A 22,449-nucleotide genomic window follows, 5' to 3' on the forward strand; every position below is an offset into this window, starting at 1 on the left:
GGGGTGGGGTTGCCTTGTTAGTTAAGAACAAAATTAAATCTATGGCACTGAATGACATAGGGTCGGATGATGTGGAGTCTGTGTGGGTGGAATTGAGGAACCACAAAGGCAAAAAAACCATAGTGGGAGTTATGTACAGACCTCCTAACAGTGGTCAGGACCAGGGGCGCAACATGTACCGGGAAATAGAAAAGGCATGTCAGAAAGGCAATGTCACGGTGATCATGGGGGACTTCAATATGCAGGTGGACTGGGTAAATAATGTTGCCAGTGGATCCAAAGAAAGGGAATTCAAGGAATACTTACAGGATAGCTTTTTGGAACTGCTTGTCATGGAGCCCACAAGGGAGCAGGCTGTTTTGGACCTAGTGCTATGTAATGAACCAGACTAAAGATCTTAAAGTAAGGGAACACTGAGGAAGCAGCGATCATAATATGGTAGAGTTCAGTCTGCAGTTTGAAAGAGAGAAGGCAAAATCGGATGTAATGGTGTTACAGTTAAAAGTAATTATGAGGGCATGAGAGAGGAACTGATGAAAATCAAGTGGAAGCAGAGCCGAGGAGGGAAGACAGTAGAGCAAAAATGGCAGGAGTTTGTGGGTATAATTGAGCACACAGTACAGAAGTTCATCCCCAAGAAAAGAAAGATTATCCAGGGAGGGATTAGACAGCCATGGCTGACAAAGGAAGTCAGGAAATCTATCAAAGAAAAAGAGAGAACCTATAAAGTGGCCAAGAGCATTGGGAAATCAGAAGATTGAGAAGGCTACAAAAACAAACAGAGGATAACAGAGAGGGAAATAAGGAAGGAGAGGATCAAATATGAAGGTAGGCTAGCCAGCAATATTAGAAATGATAGTAAAAGTTTCTTTCAATACATAAGAAACAATGACAGGTAAAAGTAGACATTGGGCCACTTCAAACTGATGCTGGAAGCCTAGTGATGGGAGATAAGGAAATAGCTGGAGAACTTAATAAGTACTTTGCGTCAGTCTTCACAGTGGAAGACATGAGTAATATCCCAACAATTAAAGGGAATCAGGGGGCTGAGTTGAGTATGGTTGCCATTACAAAAGAGAAAGTGCTAGAAAAGCTAAAAGGTCTTAAAATTGACAAATCTCCTGGTCACGATGGGCTACATCCTAGAGTTCTGAGGGAGGTGGCTGAGGAAATAGCGGAGGCGTTGGTTGAGGTCTTTCAAAAGTCACTGGAGTCAGGGAAAGTCCTGGATGATTGGAAGAACGCTGTTGTAACCCCATTGTTCAAGAAAGGATCAAGACAAAAGGTGGAAAATTATAGGCCAATTAGCCTAAACTCGGTTGTTGGTAAAATTCTAGAATCCATCATTAAGGATGAGGTTTCTAAATTCTTGGAAGAGCAGGGTCGGTATAGAACAAGTCAACATGGATTTAGTAAGGGGAGGTCATGCCTGACAAACCTGTTAGAATTCTTTGAAGAGGTGACAAGTAGGTTAGACCAGGGAAACCCAGTGGATGTGGTCTATCTAGACTTCCAAAAGGCCTTTGATAAGGTGCCACATGGGAGGCTGCTGAGTAAGGTGAGGGCCTGTGGTGTTCGAGGTGAACTACTGGCATGGATTGAGGATTGGCTGTCTGACAGAAGGCAGAGAGTTGGGATAAAAGGTTCTTTTTCGGAATGGCAGCCGGTGACAAGAGGTGTCCCACAGGATTCAGTGTTGGGGCCGCAGCTGTTCATGTTATATATTAATGATCTGGATGAAGGGACTGGGGGCATTCTAGCGAAGTTTGCCAATGATACGAAGATAGGTGGACAGGCAGGTAGTACTGAGGAAGTGGGGAGGCTGCAGAAGGATCTCGACAGTTTGGGAGAGTGGTCCAGGAAATGGCTGATGGAATTCAATGTGAGCAAATGCGAGGTCTTGCAGTTTGGAAAAAAGAATACAAGCATGGACTACTTTCTAAATGGTGAGAAAATTCATAAAGTCAAAGTACAAAGGGATCTGGGAGTGCTAGTCGAGGATTCTCTTCAGGTAAACATGCAGGTTGAATTCGTGATTAAGAAAGCGAATGCAATGTTGTCATTTTTTCTCAAAAGGGTTGGAATATAAAAGCAGTGATGTGCTACTGAGACTTTTTATAAAAGCTCTGGTTAGGCCCCATTGGGAGTACTGTGTCCAGTTTTGGGCCCCACACCTCAGGAGGGACGTACTGGCACTAGAGCGTGTCCAGCGGAGATACACACGGATGATCCCTGGAATGGTAGGTCTAACATACAAGGAACGGCTGAGGATCCTGGGATTGTACTCATTGGAGTTTAGAAGGTTAAGGGGAGATCTAATAGAAACTTACAAGATAATACATGGCTTGGAAAAGGTGGACACTAAGAAATTGTTTCCGTTAGGTGGGGAGACTAGGACCCGTGGGCACAGCCTTAAAATTAGAGGGCGTCAATTCAGAACAGAAATGTGGAGACATTTCTTCAGCCAGAGAGTGGTAGGCTTGTGGAATTCATTGCCGCGGAGTGCAGTGGAAGTCGGGACGCTAAATGTCTTCAAGGCAGAGGTTGATAAATTCTTGATGACACGAGGAATTAAGGGCTACGGGGAGAATGTGGGCAAGTGGAGTTGAAATGCCTGTCAGCCATGATTAAATGACGGAGTGGACTCGATGGGCCGAATGGCCTTACTTCCACTCCTATGTCTTATGGTTTGTGCATATATCGCTAGTCAACTAGCCTACTTTTTTATTGTTGAATGTTGTTGGAGCTGTAGTCAGCCAGATAACTGGGGAGAATTCCATCACACCCCTGACTTCTGCTCTGTAGTTTGTGGATAGGCTTTAGGCAGTTGGGAGATGAGGTAGTCACTGCAGGATTCTAAGCTTGTGACCTGGTGTCATAACCACACAATTTTATATGGCTAGACCGGTTCAGTTTCTGGTCAATGGGTGTTGGTTTTGGGAGATTTGGTGACAGTAAAATGATTGCATATCAAAAGATGATCTTTCGATTCTTTCTTTTGGAGATTGTCATTGCCTGAATGTGGCATGAATGTGACTTGCCATTTGTCAGCCCAAGTCTGAATATTGTCTAGGTTTTGCTGCATTTGGACATAGACTGCTTCAGTATCTGAGGAGACATGAATAGTGCTAATTATTGCGCAGTCATCAGTGAACATCCCAGCTTATAATGGATGCAAGATCATTTGTATCTGTCATTTTATACTCTTGCTCCTAGGAACTAGAAAATTTCATCAACTTTTCTTCTACTTCCCATCCCCCTCTCAGTTTCATCCAATTCAGCTCTGACCCTTCCCTTTTCTCCCTGAATATTTCTGTTTCCATTACTGGGGAAGCTTTTAGTGAATACGGAGAAGATGTTGCTCACACCAATTTTCTTGATAGGTCACTTCTCCTGGTTTCTTAGTCTCTGTTGCATTTGTTATGATGGTAGCCTTAGGGGCCAACAGTCGAATATGTCTTTTTTCTCGGCTGTGGACTCTACCTCACTGTTGTTAACAAGGGCGATCTGATAGAGATCTTCTGAATTTTGAGAGACATAGATTGGGTGGATAGTCAAGGACTTTTTCCCAGGATGGAAAGGTCAAGTATAAGAGAGCACAGGTTTGCCGTGAGGGGGGAAAGTTTGGGGGAAAGGTACAGGGAAAATGTTTCTCCCAGAGGATGGTGGATGCCTGGAATGTGGAGGTGGTGGAAGCAAGTACATTAGCAACAGTTAAGGCGTGTCTTGATAGACACAAAAATGGCAGGTGGACAGAGGGATAGAAACTGTACATGGGCAGTAAGTAGCAGACTTTAGTAAGGATTTGGAATCGGCATAGGCTTGAGGGATTGAAGAGCCTGTTTCTATTTTGAATTGAATTGCATTGTACTGTGTGTCCATGTCCTCTAGCACTGGTACAGGAGCAGTTGGGTGTCCTATATACAAGTGGCTCTGCAACAACTTTGTAAGGCTATTTAGACAGCAACTTCCAAACTTGTAGCATATAATATCTTGAAAGACAAGGGTAGCAAAACCATGGAAACATTGACACCTGCAAGTTACTCTTAAGCCACACACCATTCTCACTTGGAATGGCATCATTATTCTTTACTACATCTGGGATGAAATCTTAGAATTTGCTATCTTCTGTTAATACTATTAATTTCTTGAGGTAATCACACGTGCAATAAATGCTGGCCCAGCTGATGCTGCAGAAAAATACTTTACACTGCCCAATTACCTCTTCTCATCATCTAAGGTATCAAAACACTTGCCAGATGAAATAGTGATTTATATGTGCTTGTTTTTCACTTTGTTAAATTGTATTCACTGCCCACAATGTGTACTAGTTTACACAGGAGACCAGCTGGAGGTTGTGTGAGTCTTAAATGGAATACCTTCAGTCTGCAAGAATGGCCTCTAGCTTCTTGTTATCTTTCATTAAAATTCTCCACCCTTCTGTTATGCTGACCTCTCTGTCCTTAGCCTCCCTGCAGTGTTTTAATATTGCTGAAGCTAAATTTGAGTAACTGTCACTGAACAGTCACAGGATCTTTCACTTGGGCAGTTTTGGTCTTCTGGACTCACCCGAGGAGTTCAAAACTTTCATCTGTAATCGCTGCCTCTATTTTTTCATCTTTCTTTTCACAGATTTTTGTTCTGGATTTAGATTTGCTCGCTGAGATGGGAGGTTCATTTCCGGTTGTTGTGTCACCCTACTAAGCAACATCTTCAGTGGCCCTCAGGCGAAGCAGTGTACATGATTTCTGTTTTCTATTTATATGTTTGGGTTGGCGGTGTCATTTCCTGTGATGATGTCATTTCCTGTTCTTTTCCTCAGGGGGTGGTATATGGGGTCGAACTCGATGTGTTTGCTGATAGAGTTCCGGTTGGAATGACATGCTTCCAGGAATTCCCGTGTGTCGCTGTTTGACATGTCCAAAGATGGATGTGTTGTCTTAGTCGAAGTGGTATCCTTCATTATCTGTGTGTAAGGATACTCGTGAAAGAGGGTCATGTCATTTTGTGGCTAGTTGGTGTTCATGTATATTGGTGGCTAGTTTTCTGCCTGTTTGTCCAATGTAGTGTTTGTTACAGTTCTTGCACGGTATTTTGTAAATGACATTAGTTTCGCTTGTTGGCTGTATAGGGTCTTTCAAGTTCATTAGCTGCTGTTCTAGTGTGTTGGTGGGTTTGTGGGCTACCATGATGCCTGTTGGCATAAAATTCACTAAAGAGGAGGAAAACAACAACAAACTGCCATTCCTGGATATCACGGTAGAGCGAACAGCCAATGGGCAACTTCAAACCAGCATCTATATGAAAACAACACATATGGACAATGCCAGACTACTCGGACCCCTTGGCATCATACACTAAAACAGCAGCTAATCAACTTGAAAGACCCTATACCCCAACAAGCAAAACTAATGTCATTTACAAAATACCATGCAATAACTATAACAGACACTACATTGGACAAACAGGCAGAAAACTAGCCACCAGGATACATGAACACCAACTAGCCACAAAACGACATGACCCTCTCTCACTAGTATCCTTACATACAGATAAGGAAGGACACCACTTCGACTGGGACAACACATCCATCTTAGGACAAGCCAAACAGAAACATGCACGGGAATTCCTAGAAGCATGTCATTCCAACCAGAACTCTTTCAACAAACACATCGAGTTAGACCCCATCTACCACCCCTGAGAAAAAGAAGACAAGCCAGGGAAATATAGACCTGTGAGCCTGACGTCGGTGATGGGCAAGTTGTTGAAGGAAATCCTGAGAGACAGGATGTACATGTATTTGGGAAGGCAAGGACTAATTAGGGATAGTCAACATGGCTTTGTGCATGGGAAATCATGTCTCACAAACTTGATTGAGTTTTTTGAGGAAGTAACAAAGAGGATTGATGAGGGCAGAGTGGTAGATGTGATTTATATGGACTTTAGTAAGGCGTTCAACAAGGTTCCCCACGGAAGACTGGTTAGCAAGGCTAGATCTCATGGAATACAGGGAGAACTAGCCATGTGGATACAGAACTGGCTCAAAGGTAGAAGACAGGGTGGTGGTGGAGGGTTATTTTCCAGACTGGAGGCCTGTGACCAGTGGAGTGCCACAAAGATCACTGCTGGATTCTCTACTTTTTGTCATTTACATAAATGATTTGGATGCGAGCATAAGAGGTACAGTTAGTAAGTTTGCAGATGACACCAAAATTGGAGGTGTAGTGGACAGCGAAGTGGGTTACCTCCGATTACAACAGGATCTTGATCAGATAGGCCAGTGGGTTGAGAAGTGGCAGATGGAGTTTAATTCAGATAAATGTGAGGTGCTGCATTTTGGGAAAGCAAATCTTAGCAGAACTTATATACTTAATGGTCAGGTCCTAGGAAGTGTTGCTGAAAAAGAGACCTTGGAGTGCAGGTTTATAGCTCCTTGAAAGTAGAGTTGCAGGTAGATAGGATAGTGAAGAAGGTTTTTGGTATCGTTTCCTTTATTGGTCAGAATATTGAGTACAGGAGTTGGGAGGTCATGTTGTGGCTGTACAGGACATTGGTTAGGCCACTGTTGGATTATTGTATGCAGTTCTGGTCTCCTTCCTATCGGAAAGACATTGTGAAACGTGAAATGGTTCAGAAAAGATTTCCAAGAATGTTGCCAGGGTTGTAGGATTTGAGCTATCGGGAGAGGCTGAACAGGCTGGGACTGTTTTCACTGGAGCGTCGGAGACTGCGGGGTGACCTTAGAGGTTTACAAAATCATGAGGGGCATGGATAGGATAAATGGACAAAGTCTTTTCCCTGGGATGGGAGAGTCCAGAACTAGAGGGCATAGGTTTAGGGTGAGAGGGGAAAGATATAAAAGAGACCTACGGGACAACCTTTTCGCATAGAGGGTGGTACATGTATGGAATGAGCTGCCAGAGGAAGTGGTGGAGGCTGGTACAATTGCAGTATTTAAAAGGCATTTGGATGGGTATATGAATAGGAAGGGTTTGGAGAGATATGGGCTGGGTGCTGGCAGGTGGGACCTGATTGGGTTGGGATATCTGGTTGGCAGAGACTGGTTGGACCGAAGGGTCTGTTTCCATTTGGTACATCTCTATGACTCTATAACAGGAAATGGCATCACCATGGGAAATGACATCACCACAGGAAATCACATCACCAACCCAAGCATATAAATAGAAAGCAGGAATCATGTACACTGCTTCGCCTGAGGCCCATTGAAGACTTTACCTAGCAGGGGGATGAAATGTCTGGAAATGAACCTCCCAGCTCAGCGAGCAAATCTACATTCAGAACCTCAACCTGAGCTACAAATCTTCTCAAAACTCACTAACAGATTTTTGTGCTATTCTCATTTTGTTTTTGCTACAGACAGAAACTATTCATGATCCTGGCAGTCACCCCCCTTATATACATCTTTTATTTCTGTCCCATTCATGTTATCTTTGACGTTGTATCAACCAATTCTTTGTCATGATGGAAGTTGATGTAATACTGACAATGTCACTAGACAACGAATCTAGAGGCCCAGGCTATTATTCTAGAGCATGGGTTTGAAACAGGCTAATTGGTCCCAGCGATTTATATTGTGTGTTTATGAGCCTCCTCTCACAAATTAATTTCATCCTTTCACAATGTCGGCATTTCAATTGTTTTGAATGAATGCTAGCAGGCTGCAAGAGTGAAAGCTTCAAATTTATATTAACAATCATAGAATCCCTACAATGTGGAAACAGCCTATTTGGCCCAATAAGTCCTGCCTCCCCTCCACATCACTGTAGGCAATTTAACATGGCCAATTCACCTAAACTCCACGTCTTCGGACCGTGGGAGGAAACCAGAACACCCAGAGGAATCCCATGCAGATACAGAGGGAATGTGCAAACTCCACACTGGTAGTTGCCTGAGGCTAGAATTGAACCCAGGTCCTTGGGGCACTGAGCCACTGTGCCATCTCTTATCCAAAGGTTGTACATTGTGATGATATACTTTGTAAAAATCTGGTCCATGAAACAATTCTAAAAAAAATCTGTTTCTGAATCTGTTGAAATGGATGTTGTGTTGGAGAAATGGGACAACATTTAATGTGTTACTATACTTAAAAGTTAACATTTGTATCGATGACTTCAGACAACGTTTTTGTTCCAGGTCCTGAGACAGAACTTGTGTCTGGAGGATCTGATAACTGTCTGATTGTTTGGGAGTTGCAGAATTTTAAGGTGAGTCAGACTTAAAACAGCTTACTTTTCTACAAATTCCCAGTGAACACATTTGGAAGCAACACAGTCTAGGGATAGTTTGCATTGTTTGCAGATAATAATTTAAATGCAGAGCTAATCAATTTGATCATGTTTTGCAAAAGTTTTTTTTTCTGAAATTATAGTTTTTATAGGAAAAATAATTTTCGAGCAGAATTTTACTTGTCAGTAATACTGAATAATTAGTACAATGACTTAGTGATTACGATAGTAGACCACATTTCTTGTGCTGGCTAGCCCTGTCTGTCCCCATGCAATCAGCACACCTTGAAAATAAGATCTCCAGCTCCTAATTCATTACCTCTAGAATTCTCAAAAAATCCTCTTCCCTTTTCTCATCTACCTGGTGATGTCATACACAGATACTGAACAGCTTCCATATCCAGGCAATCATTTTTACCTCTTCACCCCTCCCCTCAACCTCATTATCAACTCTGTGCTATTGGGGTGCATGTTTGATATTGTTGTTAGTTGGCTGGAAATTCATACAGTTGAACTTTAGAAAATTAAAGATGTTATTTTTCACAATATTTAATTGCTCTCAATCCATCCTCTTTCCTCTGAGTCAAGCCTCCACTTCCAGCTGTTTGTTGGATTGTTCTGAATTAAGTATTATGCGTACTTAGGCTGAGATTCCCAGAGTTGGAAAATTTTGTAGGTCTCAGTTTCTATCTCGGGGAGCAAAGTGGTGTGATTTTCACTTTGGGATGAGATACAGGGCAGAGCTTGGTTCAGTATCTCCTGACGCAAATCAGAGTTGACAATGAAGCTGTTGAGTTCCAAGACAAATTGTTCAAAAGCCCATCCTCATTTTCCTGGGCCAGTCTGTTTTTAAGCATTAGGCCCACTTGATGTTCTGCCTCACAACTCCTCACCCTCTGCCCATTCCTTATGCCCAACCATGCCAATTCACGGCAATTCACACCATGCTCACTTACAACCCCAAAGCCTAATTAGTGCCAACCCATGTCCCTCATGCATTTTCTTTTGCCCTTTGTGGTATCTCTGATAACTTAGTGCCTACTCATGCCAATCTATGCCATGTACACACCACCCTTTTTCCTTATAGCTTCCATGCCAACTTGTTGCATTTCCGTGGATCCTGGAAACTCCATTCCAGCAATTGCTCATGAGCACAATTTTAGCTTATCCACTTTGCAGTAAACTGGTACTGCCCTGTGCTTTTCCAAGCTTTAATCTTTGAGTTGCATCAAGCAAGTACTGCTCATGGGCTTTTTTTTAAGCCCGCATTATGCTACACTAAACCATTATGGGCTTATGTTCTTCCTCCAAGTCCCCAGTACGGTTCCAGGATGCTGCTTGAGCTCTAGTACCAATACTTATCTGCATTTACTGAATCCTAAGATGTTACTTTAATCCTACCTTCATAGAGTTTTTACATGGCTTCTGAGATTTCTTTCTGAGAACCAGTAGCCTTCAGTCATCTCCTAGCAGCACCTTTCCACCCTGGGGCTTATTCCTTTGCTGCTCTCTACATGACTGTTTTATTAAGTCTAATTGACTTTAATCCTTGAACAACTCTCCATTGATGTTTGAACTGTTTTGAGTCACCAAGAGTCATAAAGTTGTACAGCACAGAAGCAGGTGCTTCAGCCCAACTTGTTTATACCGATCAGATTTCCTAAACTGAACCAGTCCCATTTGCCTGAGTTTGGCCCATATTGCTCTAAACCTTTTCCTCTGAGTGCTCCAGTGTCCTCCCACAGTCCAAAGATGTGCAGTTTAGGTGAATTGGCCATGCTAAATTGCTCATAGTGTGAGGGCGGCTCAGTGGTTATCACTGCTGCCTCACAGCACTAGGATCCCAGGTTTGATTCCAGCTTCTGGCGACTGTGTGGAGTTTGCACATTCTGTCCATGTCTGCGTGGGTTTTGTCCGGGTGCTCAGGTTTCCACCCACAGTCCAAAAATGTGCAATTTGTTAGAATTGGCCATGCTAAATTGCTCATAGTGTTAGGTGCATTAGTCAGAGGGAAATGGGTCTGGGTGGGTTGCTCTTCGGAGGGTCGGTGTTGACTGGTTGGGCCGAAGGGCCTGTTTCCACACTGTAGGGAATCTAATCGCTGTTCTTTCCATGTGCTTGTCCAAATGTCTTTTAAATGTTGCAATTATACTTGCCTCTAACATTTCCTCTGACAGATTGTTCTGGACATTCGCCACTCAGCGTGAAAAAAGTTGCCCCTCAGGTCCCTTTAAATCTTTCCCCTGTCACCTTAAAGCTATTCCTCTAGTTTTGGACTTCCCTACCCCGAGGAAAACAGCTTGGCTATTGACCTTATCTATGCCCCTCATGATTGTATAAACTTCTTTAAGGTTATCCCCTCAAACTCCGACGCTCTGGGGAAGAAAGTCCCAGCCTATCCAGCTTCCTTATAATTCAAGCCCTCCAGTCCCAGTAACATGCTTGTAAATCTTTTTTGCATCCTTTCCAGTTTAATAGCATCCTTCCTATAGCAAGGCAACCAGAATTATACACAGTACTCCAAATGTGGCTTTACTATTGTCTTGCACAGCTGTAACATGACATCCTAATTCCTGTACTCAATACTTTGACCGATGAAAGTAAGCATGCCAAATGTTTTCTTCACTACCCTTTCTACCAGTGACTCTACTTTCAAGGAACTATGTTCCTACACACCTAGATCTCTCTATTCGACAGCACACCCCAGGACTCTGTCATTAAGTGTGTAATTCCTGCCCTGATGTGTCTGACCAAAATGCGAAACCTCGTATTTATTTTAATTAAACTCCACCTGTTATTCCTCAGCCCTTTGGCCTCATTGATCAAGATCCCATTATACTCTTAGATAACCTTCTTCACTGCCAACTATACCACCAATTTTGCTGTCATTCACAAACTTACAAACCATGCCTCCCATATTTTCATCCGAATTATTTACATAAATGTCGAACAACAGTGGACCTGGTATCAATCCTTGCGACGATAGCTGGTTGGTTCACCACCACCCTCTGTCTCCTCGTGTCAAGCCAATTTAGTATCCAATTAGCTACTTCTCCCTGAATCCCATGTGATCTATCCTTACTAACCAGTTTACCGTGTCGAAGACCTTACTAAAGTCCATGTAGATGTCTATCGCTTTGCCTACATTTATCTTCTTGGTAACCTCTTCAAAAAAAGTTAAATTTGTAAGATTCAATTTTCCACGTACAAGTCCATGTTGACTATCCCTTATCAGTCCTTGCTTTTCCAAATGCTTGTAGATCATCTCTCTCTCATTTCCCTCCAACAACTTACCTGCCACTGATGTTAGGCTCACTGGTCTGCAGCCTTTCTGAAATAATGACACAACATTAACCACCCTTCAGTCTTCTGATGCTTCACCCTTCTGATGCTTCACCCTTGGTTGTCATTGATAAAAATATCTCTGCTAGGGCCCCTGCAATTTCTTGCCCAGCTTTCCACAATGCCCTGGATACACTTGATAGGGCACAGAGATTTATCTACTTTATGCATTTTAAGAGTTCCAGCACCTCCCCTTCTGTAATGAGACTATTCATTTAGAATAGTCCTCATCTCCTGTGACTCCATACATAGACGATCTTATTGATCTTTTCAGGGGCCTATTCTCTCCCTAATTACTCTTTTGCCCTGAATATACTTGTAGAATCTCTTTGGAGTTTCCTTTATTTTATCTGAGAAGGCTACCTCATGTCCCCTTTTTGCCTTCCTAATTTCCCTCTTAAATGTACTCTTGAAGCCCCCTGTTCTGCTCAAGGAATTCAACTGATCTGAGCTGCCTATACCTGACACATACCCCCTTCTTTTTCTTGACCATAGCTTCAATGTCCATAGTCACCCAGTATTCCCGACTCCTGCCAGCCTTGCCCTTCACACTAACAGAAACGTGCTGGCTCTGAACTCATTATCTTGCTTTTGAAAGTCTCCCACTTGCCAGACATCCTTTGCCTGCGAACAATCTCCCCAATCAACTTTTGAAAATTCGTGTTTAGTACCATCAAAATTGACCTTGCCCCAATTTAGAACTTTAACATCTAGACCAGACCTATCCTTTTCCATAAATATTTTAAAACTTTGGCATCAGTGACCATGATTCTATAAGTGCACGCAACTCTATCACTTGCCCTGCCTAATTCCCAAGAGGCGGTTGAGTTTTGATCTGTCTCTAGTAAAGCCATCTACATATTGATTGTGAAAGTTTTCCTGAATGCGAATTTTTTCCTATCCAAACCCTTAACACTATGGCAGTCTCAGTCATGTGTCTAGAAAGTTAACATCCCTTACTGTTACAACCCTATTATTCTTACAGCTATCTGTGATCTCCCTACACATTTGCTCCTCAATTTCCTGCTGACTTTGGGAGGTTTTATTGTACAATCCCATCAAAGTGATGATCCCCTTGAAAACCTTAGAACAAACCTTGCCCCGTTGCTTGGCAAAATTGAATGTAACTTACATTGGAACAACAAGTTCCCTTAACGTTGCCATTTTCACAGTTGCTGACTTAAATTGTACAAATGGAGACAACAAAAATAAGTTTCACACAGTTCACTCAATGTCCACAATGAGCAGTCTCAAAAGGTCTGCTGAGATGAAAGAAAATAAAGTTCGAAGGATCTGTTACAGATGTCACTGTATAAAAGAAATTGTATTCATAAAGGTTCATTTAATATATAGAAATCTCCAAGTACTTAGTCATTAACAAAATAAACATTTCTGCTCATACCCCTGTCATGAAAGAGCTACTCTTTTAATATTCTCTTGGAGCTCTGAATCAAACTGTGAAGTTACAGCCCATCAATGTGAAAATGACATGTTGTGGAAGCAGTAATAATGCTGTCATGATCATTATGTCAACAAACTGAGTTCTTAGACACACTTAGTTTCTTTTGAAATTTAAAGTCCAGAATATTTAAATAACTTGATGGCTTGACAGTTCTAAATTACTTTATCTGCCCTTTTTAAGCATTTATGCCAACTCAAAATTCATCACTGCTTCATTGTGATGTAAGTCCCTTACTTCAGCAAAAATTAATTTGTTTGAACTCAGCAATACATTCAAATAGACCTGTTGATTTCTGGTTTCCCACAAATGACAGCCCCTTTACCTAACATTGAAAAAATTTCTGTCCTATGGATTGGGACTCCCAGTGCCATTTTTAATGAGCCATGGAGTCTCCACAACTTTGAACGCCAGGCTTTAGTATTTAGTTCACCCCAAGGCTATCTTATCCCATCTCCTTTCAAATCCATTTCGATAGTTTTTCTAGCCCCGGCACCCACATTTACCCTAGCTTCAATGAAACCTTTAGCTATATTTTTGATGATTTTAAGTTTTTAGAATATCTTCCTTGCCATCCACCTGATCTGCAGTTTTATAAGCTCGAACATATCCAGAACATGTCTTCTAAGTTGAACTGCCCATCACCTTCATTTTTGTTACCTGCATTGGCTCCTGTTTTCCGAATGGATCGATTTGAAAATTTTTGTCTTGAAGATCACTTTGTGGTCTTGTCTCTGGCTCCTCTGCTATTTCTGCCAGCATTGTTGCAAAATAGTCAATAATAGCTCCATATATTAGTTATGAATGATCACCTCTTTTACCTGTGCTTAAAAGTTTGCAGTCTCCACCCAGCTGGAAGGCCATTCAGGAGCTGTATGTGCTGTTACAGCTATTTATGAAACTGTTAACTTGGATGAACATCAAAAACTGCTGATCGCTTCAGCAGCAGCAGATTCCTCTGTCAGAATTTGGACAAAACAAGGTTCTGTGGGTAAGGTAATAATTTCCTTATATATGTTCATTGCAACTGCAAATATGGCATGTGAATTACAAATAGGAATGCAATATAATTTTTAACTCCACTAACTTTTCTATTATCATTACATAACATTTAAGGTAAAATGCCTTGTAAAAGCCATTGCTTTCAGTATTTTCCCCAGCTGAAATTAGCTGCCAAGATATGTATTTTTAAATCAGTTATATTTATCTCACCCCTGCATATCAGAAAAGATGGAAAACATGAACCTTGAACTTTGACTCCATTAAACCTCTTGATTGAGTGTAAAAATAAAAGTGGTGTTCCATTGATGTGCATTTTGATCATGTAAGTTGTGATTTCACAATTATTCTTTTGAATATAATGTGATTTAAAGGACAGTTGGAGTTTAATGCATAGATTTTTTTTTTCTAGTTTCTTTGTGATGTTGTTTAGCTCACTGGCAAGAGAACATATGTTCCTGGGTTTTTCTAAGCTATCCATTTTTAGTTAGACACCTGCAATTCCAAACAAATGGCCACTGAATGGAACCTCTTTGTATTTACACTATGTGAAAGAAGATGATGGTAAGGAAGTCAGCACAGATTCAGTAAAGGCAAGTTGTGTTTAACTATTTTGTTCAAATTGTTTGAAGTCACCTACAGCTGATGAAGTTTTGTGTTTGATGTGTATGAAGACTTAAAGGAGACATTTGTCAAAGTACTTCAATATAATGTTAACCAAATTAAAGCTCATAGAATTAAAAGGACAGAGGTCACATGCTTACAACTTTGGCTCAGGGATAGAAAACAATAGTAGTGAACAGTTATTTGTCAGACTGAAGAGTGGTTTAGTGGTGTTCCCTGACAAGTGTGTGTCTATGCACAGCCAGACTTGGGTATACAGGGTATAATTAAGTTTGCAGATGAAATGACAGAGAAAGTGTAGTGAACAAGGAGAAGGATAGTAACAGAGTATATGGATATAGTAATGAAATGGACAGACATGTGGATGAAATTAAACACAAAAAAAATTTTGGTGGGAAGGATCAAAAGAGAGAATGTGAATTAAAAAACAATGAATTTCTAGGAATGCAGGAGCATAGAGACTAGAGAAAGTATGTATACTAATCTGTGAAGGTGACTGGACAAATTGAGAATCGAGAGTGTGGTGCTGGAAAAACAGAACAGGTCAGGCAAGGAGCAGGAGAATCGACGTTTCTGGCATAAGCCATTCGTCAAGAGTGAGCAAGTTGAATGGACAAGTTGAGAAGGCTATTTGGGAAAAGCATTTAGAATCCATTCGAAGGGTCACCTGATCTGAAACATTAACTCTGATTTCTCTCCAGAGATGCTATCAGACCTGCTGAGCTTTTCCAGTAATTTCTATTTTTGTCTCTCATTGCCAGCTTGTGCACTTCTTTGGGTTTTTATTTAGAATCCTTGGTTTGAGTAAATATGTACAAAAGCCCAAGCTAAACATATTTGAACTACTGGTGAGGCCTAAGCTCGAGTGCTGCATTCAACTCTGGGTGTCACATTCTGGGCAGGATACCAAACTCTTGGAGAACGTTACAAATGTGATTTACCAGAATGAGATCAGGATGAGATGCAGTGATTGTATTCCTGTATAAGAACAAGAAGAGAAGTCTGACTGTTGAATGTACAGATGGATTTCGTTACTTTTGTTGGGAGTACATATTTATACTTGGATTGTCTGGGGAAAAAAAAATATTTTTAAGTACTTGGGTATTATCTGGATTACAGTAGGTTTTACTTTGTGATTTCTCAGAACTGAATAGGGGGTATTGTTTTGGATTCTGGATCATAGCTTGTATGTTAATCGGTAATTATTTGCTTCAAGAATCATTTTTTAAATGGGATACAGATCAAAAATTAAAGTCACCTATCACGACAACCCGTCCTTCAATTTTATTGCCCTAAATGTGACCTGAGTATATAATTTCTCTTTGTGATCTGTTACTAATAAGCTTCATAACAATTGTAGATATTATCTTCTCACCCTGGGACAATTTTTCATTGTGAAGAATCTGTCGTCATTAGTATCAGCAGTGTTGAGGGATTTCAGTGAAATAGAGAAACTGGAGTTGTTCTCTTTTAGAGTAGGGAAGATTGAATGGGTGAAAAATTCAGAATAGAATTGGATAAATTGGAAGTAAAAGAAAATTAAAAGGCTACAAGGAAAGTGCTGAGAAATAGGTTTACAAGTGGACAGATTTATCAAAGAACTGGCATTGAGATAACAGACTGAATTGTCTCTTTGCTGTGTCATCCTATGATTCCATGTCAGATTGAAACAAAGGAGGATTGCACATAGGTGCCATTGCCATTGTGAATACATAAATAGGCCAAGATGCATGTGAATGTATGCATTAAATTATTGGATTTAACCTCCAATGTCGAATATGTAGAAAACAAATTTGTTTACACAACAAGGAAATCTGATAAAACAAGTCAAAGGCTATTTATGTCAGTGTGTTCTGCTACTTGTCCAACAGCATTGCCGTCCAGTGAGGCAGCATTGTGAATCTCCATGTGAGAAAATGAATATTCTCTGGAATAGGAGGAACTTGAAATTTGTCTTGATGGAACAGTTTGAACAGTCTCACCTACAGCATGGACAGTTCTCCTCACAACTTTGCATGCATCCCCTGCCCTTTCACTCTGGCTAGCCCAAATGGCATCTGCATGATGTTGGGTATACGAACTTATAAATTGGAACACCACCTGAAGTTGACAAGTGGGGATTGCATTATTCAATCCAACAGTGGAGTCACTAATTCATAGAAATATAGAAAAATAGGGGCAATAGTTGGCTATTCAGCTCTTCAAACTTTCTCCGCAATTCTGTACGATCATGGCTGTAACCTCTGCTCAATACCATGTTACTGCTTTTTCTCCATATCCTTTGATCTCTCTTCCACAAAGAACTATGCTCAATATGGGGGCATCACGGTGGCTCAGTGGTTAACACTACTGCCTCTCAGTGCCAGGGACCCAGATTCGATTCCAACCTCAGACGACTGTCTGTGTGGAGTTTGCACATTCTCCCGTGTCTGCGTGGGTTTCCTCTGGGTGCTCGGTTTCCTCCCACAATCCAAAGATGTGCAGGTCAGGTGAATTGGCCATGCTAAATTGCCCATAATGTCAGGGGTGAATATAGGGTAGGAGAATGGGTCTGGGTGGGTTACTCCTTGGAGGGTTTGTGTGGACTTGTTGGGCCGAACTCCATACTGCAAGGAATCTAATCAACTCCTTGTTGAAAATGCTCAATATTTTGGCTTCAACCACTTTCTGTAGCAGAGAATTCCACAGACTCATCACTGTCTGGGTTAAAACTTTTCTGCTCAATGGTCTTCCTGGTACCTTTAGACTGAGATTTTTGGTTCTTGACTTCCCTGTTGTCAGAAACATCCTTCCTGTGTTTGTGCATTGTATAATCTTGCTAGAAATTTATAGGTTTCCATGAGATCCCCACCCCAGCCCCCTCATTCTTCGAAACTCCAATCAATGAAATCCGAACTGACCCAGTCTGTCTTCGTTCATCAGTTCTGTCATCCCAGGAATCAATCCAGTAAACCTTTGTTGATCTCCCTTCATAGCCAGAATGTCCTTCCTCAGAGAGGGAGATCAAAACGGCACACAGGTGGGGTCTCCAAGACCTCGTATAATTGCAGCAAAACATCCTGCTCCTGTACTTAAATCCTGTCACTATGAAGTCTAACATACCATATACTTTATCTATCACTTGCTGCACGTATGTGCTTAGTTTCAGTGACTGGTGTACAAGACCTCTCGCTTTCCCAAACCATCGCCATTCAGATACCCTGTCTTCCTGTTTTTGCTACTAAAATTGTCAGGATATTTCTGTTCCTGTTTCAGAATTCAAACATCAGCTTTGTTTCCCTTTACCACTAAAACAACACTGACTTGAACTGCATTGGTGTAGTATTCATCAGAATTTAATTCCTCAGTTATTTACGGTTTTGTTTCAACCTTCAGCAGTCTAATCACATTTTTAATTGATTATCAGTCAGTAGTAGATGTTGGTCTTGTTCTCTTTGTACAGCCAGAAGCACCTCAAGATAAATATGTAAATGCAAAATTCGAAGTGGTTTCCATCCCGGACTATTTAAGTGTATGCAATTTATATTCCTTCTGCTGTAGCCATTGAAATTAATTTTCTTTTCATTTTTGAAATGTCTATGTGGTCTCTAATCAAGAAAACTGTGGTTCCTCTCACAAGCTATTGACTTTCTAAATTAATTTATGTCTTCATATAACTAGCTGGCTGCTTATTTTTCTTGTAATTCCAACTGCTGTTGGATGCTGACTTGATGTCAAACTTCAACTCGCATTGATAAACAGAAAATCTGTGCACAGAGACACTAGGTCTTTGAGGGCACCTTCATTCCACATCAGTGAGGGCTGTAGCTTTGTTACTGATTTTAAAATGCTGCCCATTACTTCCTGTTCAACTTGTTAGTGATGAGCAATAATTGTTTCAGATGGAGTGATATTTTCAACAAAAACAAATAATCATAGAAGAGAAGACCCTGTCCGAAAGAGGAAACGATTAATATTGAAACGGGAAAACCATCAACCAGATTCTAATATGTGGTGGGAAATCATTAACTGAAAATAGAAATCAAAATCATAGGGACCAAGTCTGAATTGGGAAACACAAATAGAAACCAAAACATGCAGATGTTTGTAAAAGGAGGAAGTCATTAAATCAAAGCCAAACTTGATTTTCACGACTCCCATCAAAACTGGAAATAATTGTCTTTCTGAAAAAGGATACTGCCCTCTGCAGGTGCAGTCTGGAATTATCTTAGTTAGTAATTTCCCATCATTCGTTCCACAAGTTGAAGAGTCATTGAGTCATAGAGAATATATAGCATGGAATCAGACTCTTCAATCCAACTTGTCAGTGCCGAGCAGCTATCCTAATTAAATCTAGTCCCCTTTGCCAGCATTTGGCCCTTTTCCTTTCAACCCTTCCTATTCATATACCCATCCAGATGCCTTTTAAATGTTGTCATTGTACCAGCTTCCACCAGTTCCTCTGGCAGCGCATTCCATATATGCACCATCCTCTGTGGAAAAAGTTGAACCTTAGATCCATATTAAATTTTTCCCCTCTCACTTCAAACCTATGCCGTCTAGTTTTGCACTCCTCCCACGCCGGGGAAGAGACCTTGTGTGTTTGCCCTATCCATGCCCCTCATGATTCTATAAATCTCTCTAGGGTTATTCCTCAGCTTCTGACACTCCAGTGAAAATACAACATAAAACATACAACTTTACAGTACAGGCCCTTTGAAGATCAAACTAACCTACATACCCTTCTATACCAGATCAAATTAACCTACATGCCAGTCTATTCAGCCTCTCCCGACAGCTCAAACCCTCCATCTTGGGAAACATCCTTGTGAATCTTTTCTTGATCAAGATGCCTTTGTAATCTTCACTGTTAACTATGTCACCAATGTTGGTGTCATTCACAAACTTACTAACCACCCCTCCTAAATTTGCATCTAAATTTTTCATATAAATGACAAAGTGATTCCAGCACCAATCCCTGTGGAACACTGCAGCTCACAGGCCTCCAATCTGGAAAACAAATCCCATCACCAACCTCTGTCTCCTATCGTCAAGCCCATTTTGTACCCAATTGGCAAGCTCTCCCTGAATCCCATGTGATCTAACATTACTATCAGTCTACCATGTGGAACCTTGTTGAAGGTTATACTGAAGTCTGTGTGGACAATGTCTACTCCTCTGCCCTCATCAATCTTTTTGGTTACATCCTTAAAAAACCAAATCAAGTTTGTGAGGCACAATTTCACATGCACAAAGCCACGACGATGATCCTTAATTAGTCCTTGCTGCTCCAAATGTGCGTAAATCCTATTTCTCAGAATCCCTTCCAACAAACTACCTACCACTGATCTCAGACTCACTGGTCTGTACTTCCCAGGTTTCTCCTTACAGTCTTTCTTTCTGAAATAAAGGCACAACATTTGCCATGCACCAGTCCTCCAGCACCTCGCCTGAGGTTGTATATGATAGAAATATCTTAGCTAGGGGCCCTGCAATTTTCTTCTAACTACCTACAACATCCTGGGATACATTTGAACAAAATTCTCCTGCTTGTCCGTTATAAATTTAGTAGTGGACTTGACTTCAGTTTTCTTGAGTTTCCAGGCTTCTTCTCAGGTGCCAGACTCCTCAAGTGTTGAGTAGATCGATACTTCTCTGTGAAGCTGATGCCGTCAGTTTTTGTTTTGAGGGAGAGGGGACGAAGGAGGCCGCCACATGCTCACCCCAGCCCTCACGCTCTTTCACTTCATACTAATGGAAACATCTTCTCCATGTCCATTTATTCAAGTCTGTCAGTATCCTATAAGTTTCAATCAGGTCCCCCATTATACTTCTAAACTCCATCAAGTATAGACCCAGAATTCTGAACTTCTACTCATTTGTTCTCATGACCATTCATGTAAACCTCATCTGGACCCCATTGAAGTACAGCACAACCTTTCTCACAATATCGTTAAGTGGCTCACAAATGTCCACAGCCTTACACAGCTTTAGAAGCACATCACTATTGTTGTTTTTATAGCCCTCACAAAATGAATGCTAATATTGCATTTGTGTTCCTGACTGCCAATTGAACATGCTTAAGAGAATCCTGAACTAGGCCTCTCAAGTCCCTTTGTGCCTCAGATTTCTGAATCCTTTCCCAATTTAGAAAATAGTCTACACCTCTCTTCATCTAACCAAAATGTATAAACTCGCACTTTCCCAAGTTGTATTTCATCTGCCACTTTTTTGCCCAATCTCCTAGCTTGTCCAAGTCCGTCTGCAGCCTCCTCGCTTCCTCAACACCACTTATTCCTCCACGTATTTTTGTGTCATCTGCAAACTTAGCAATAATGCCCTCTTCTTTCATCCAGATAATTAATGGACACGAAAATCTGCCCAACGACCAAGATCAAGCTTACTAGCCAAAGATTTCTTGTACTCTGTCTCCTTCTCTTCTTAACAGAGGTTACATTAGCCATTTTCAAGTCCTCTTGGATTCTCCCCAATTGCACTGAGAATAGGGCCCCTCAAAGATCAGTAAGGCAGCCTTTGTTTGGAGCCGCAGAAAATGGAGGAGATACTAACTGAGTATTTTGCATCGGTATTTACTGTGGAAAAGGACATGGAAGATATAGATTAGATTAGATTACTTACGGTATGGAAACAGGCCCTTCGGCCCAACAAGTCCACACCGACCCACCAAAGCGCAACCCACCCACACCCATTCCCCTACATTTACCCCTTCACCTAACACTACCGGCAATTTAGCATGGCCAATGAATGTAAGGAAATAGATGGTGACATCTTGAAAAATGAAATCTGAGGAGGAAGTGCTGGATGTCTTGAAATGCATAAAGGTGGATAAATTCCCAGGACCTGATCAGGGACACCCTAAACTCTGTGGGAAGCTAGGGAAGTGATTACTGGGCCTCTTGCTGAGATATTTGTATCATTGATAGACACAGATGAGGTGCTGGAAGACTGGAAGTTGGCTAACGTGGTGCCACTGTTTAAGAAGGGTAGTAAGGACAAGCCAGAGAACTATAGACCAGTGAGCCTGACGTCGGTGTTGGGCAAGTTGTTGGAGGGAATCCCGAGGGACAGAATGTGCATGTATTTGGAAGGCAAGGACTGATAAGGGATAATCAATATACTATCTTTGATTACAACTGCATTTCAAGAGTTCTCTTTCCCCCCCCCCTGAATGACTTTCTGTGTGGGAAATCATGTCTCACAAACTTGATTGGGTTTTTTGAAGAAGTAGCAAAGAGGATTGATGAGAGCAGAGTGGTAGATGTGATCTATATGGGCTTCAGTAAGGCATTTGACAAAGTTCCCCATGGGAGACTGGTGAGCAAGGTTAGATCTTTCGGAATACAGGGAGAATTGGCCATTTGGACAGAACCAGCTCAAAGGTAGAAGACAGAGGGTGGTGGTGGAGGGTTGTTTTTCAGACTGGGGCCTGTGACCAGGGGAGTGCCACAAGCATCGGTGCTGGTTCCACTAATTTTCGTCATTTATGTAAATGGTTTGGATGCGAGCATAAGGGTTATAGATAGTAAGTTTGCAGATGACACCAAATTTGGAGGTGTAGTGGACAGCGAAGAAGGTTACCTGAGAGTACAACAGGATCTGGGCCAATGGGCTGAGAAGTGGCAGATGGAGTTTAATTCAGATAAATGCGAGGTGCTGCATTTTGGGAAAGCAAATCTTAGCAGGACTTATACACTTAATGGTAAGGTCCTAGGGAGTGTTGCTGAACAAAGAGACCTTGGAGTGCAGGTTCATAGCTCCTTGAAAGTGGAGTTGCAGGTA

General features: G+C 41.4%; 1 protein-coding gene across 4 annotated transcripts in view; it reads left to right on the forward strand.

The window, feature by feature from the left end:
* The window catches only part of elp2 (elongator acetyltransferase complex subunit 2), a 148,133-nt gene that overhangs the window by 12,689 nt on the left and 112,995 nt on the right, over positions 1-22,449 (forward strand). For 2 of the 4 annotated variants that reach the window (XM_043689953.1, XM_043689952.1), the window contains exons 3-4: positions 8,155-8,225; positions 13,882-14,038. In XM_043689953.1, the coding sequence (XP_043545888.1) occupies positions 8,155-8,225; positions 13,882-14,038 (228 nt within the window). Of the gene's footprint in view, positions 1-8,154; positions 8,226-13,881; positions 14,044-14,479; positions 14,640-22,449 lie in introns of those variants that run through there. The other 2 variants (XM_043689954.1, XM_043689955.1) reach the window with 2 other exon arrangements.

Source organism: Chiloscyllium plagiosum, chromosome 5 (genome assembly GCF_004010195.1).
Source record: "Chiloscyllium plagiosum isolate BGI_BamShark_2017 chromosome 5, ASM401019v2, whole genome shotgun sequence".
NCBI classification, from domain to species: domain Eukaryota; kingdom Metazoa; phylum Chordata; class Chondrichthyes; order Orectolobiformes; family Hemiscylliidae; genus Chiloscyllium; species Chiloscyllium plagiosum.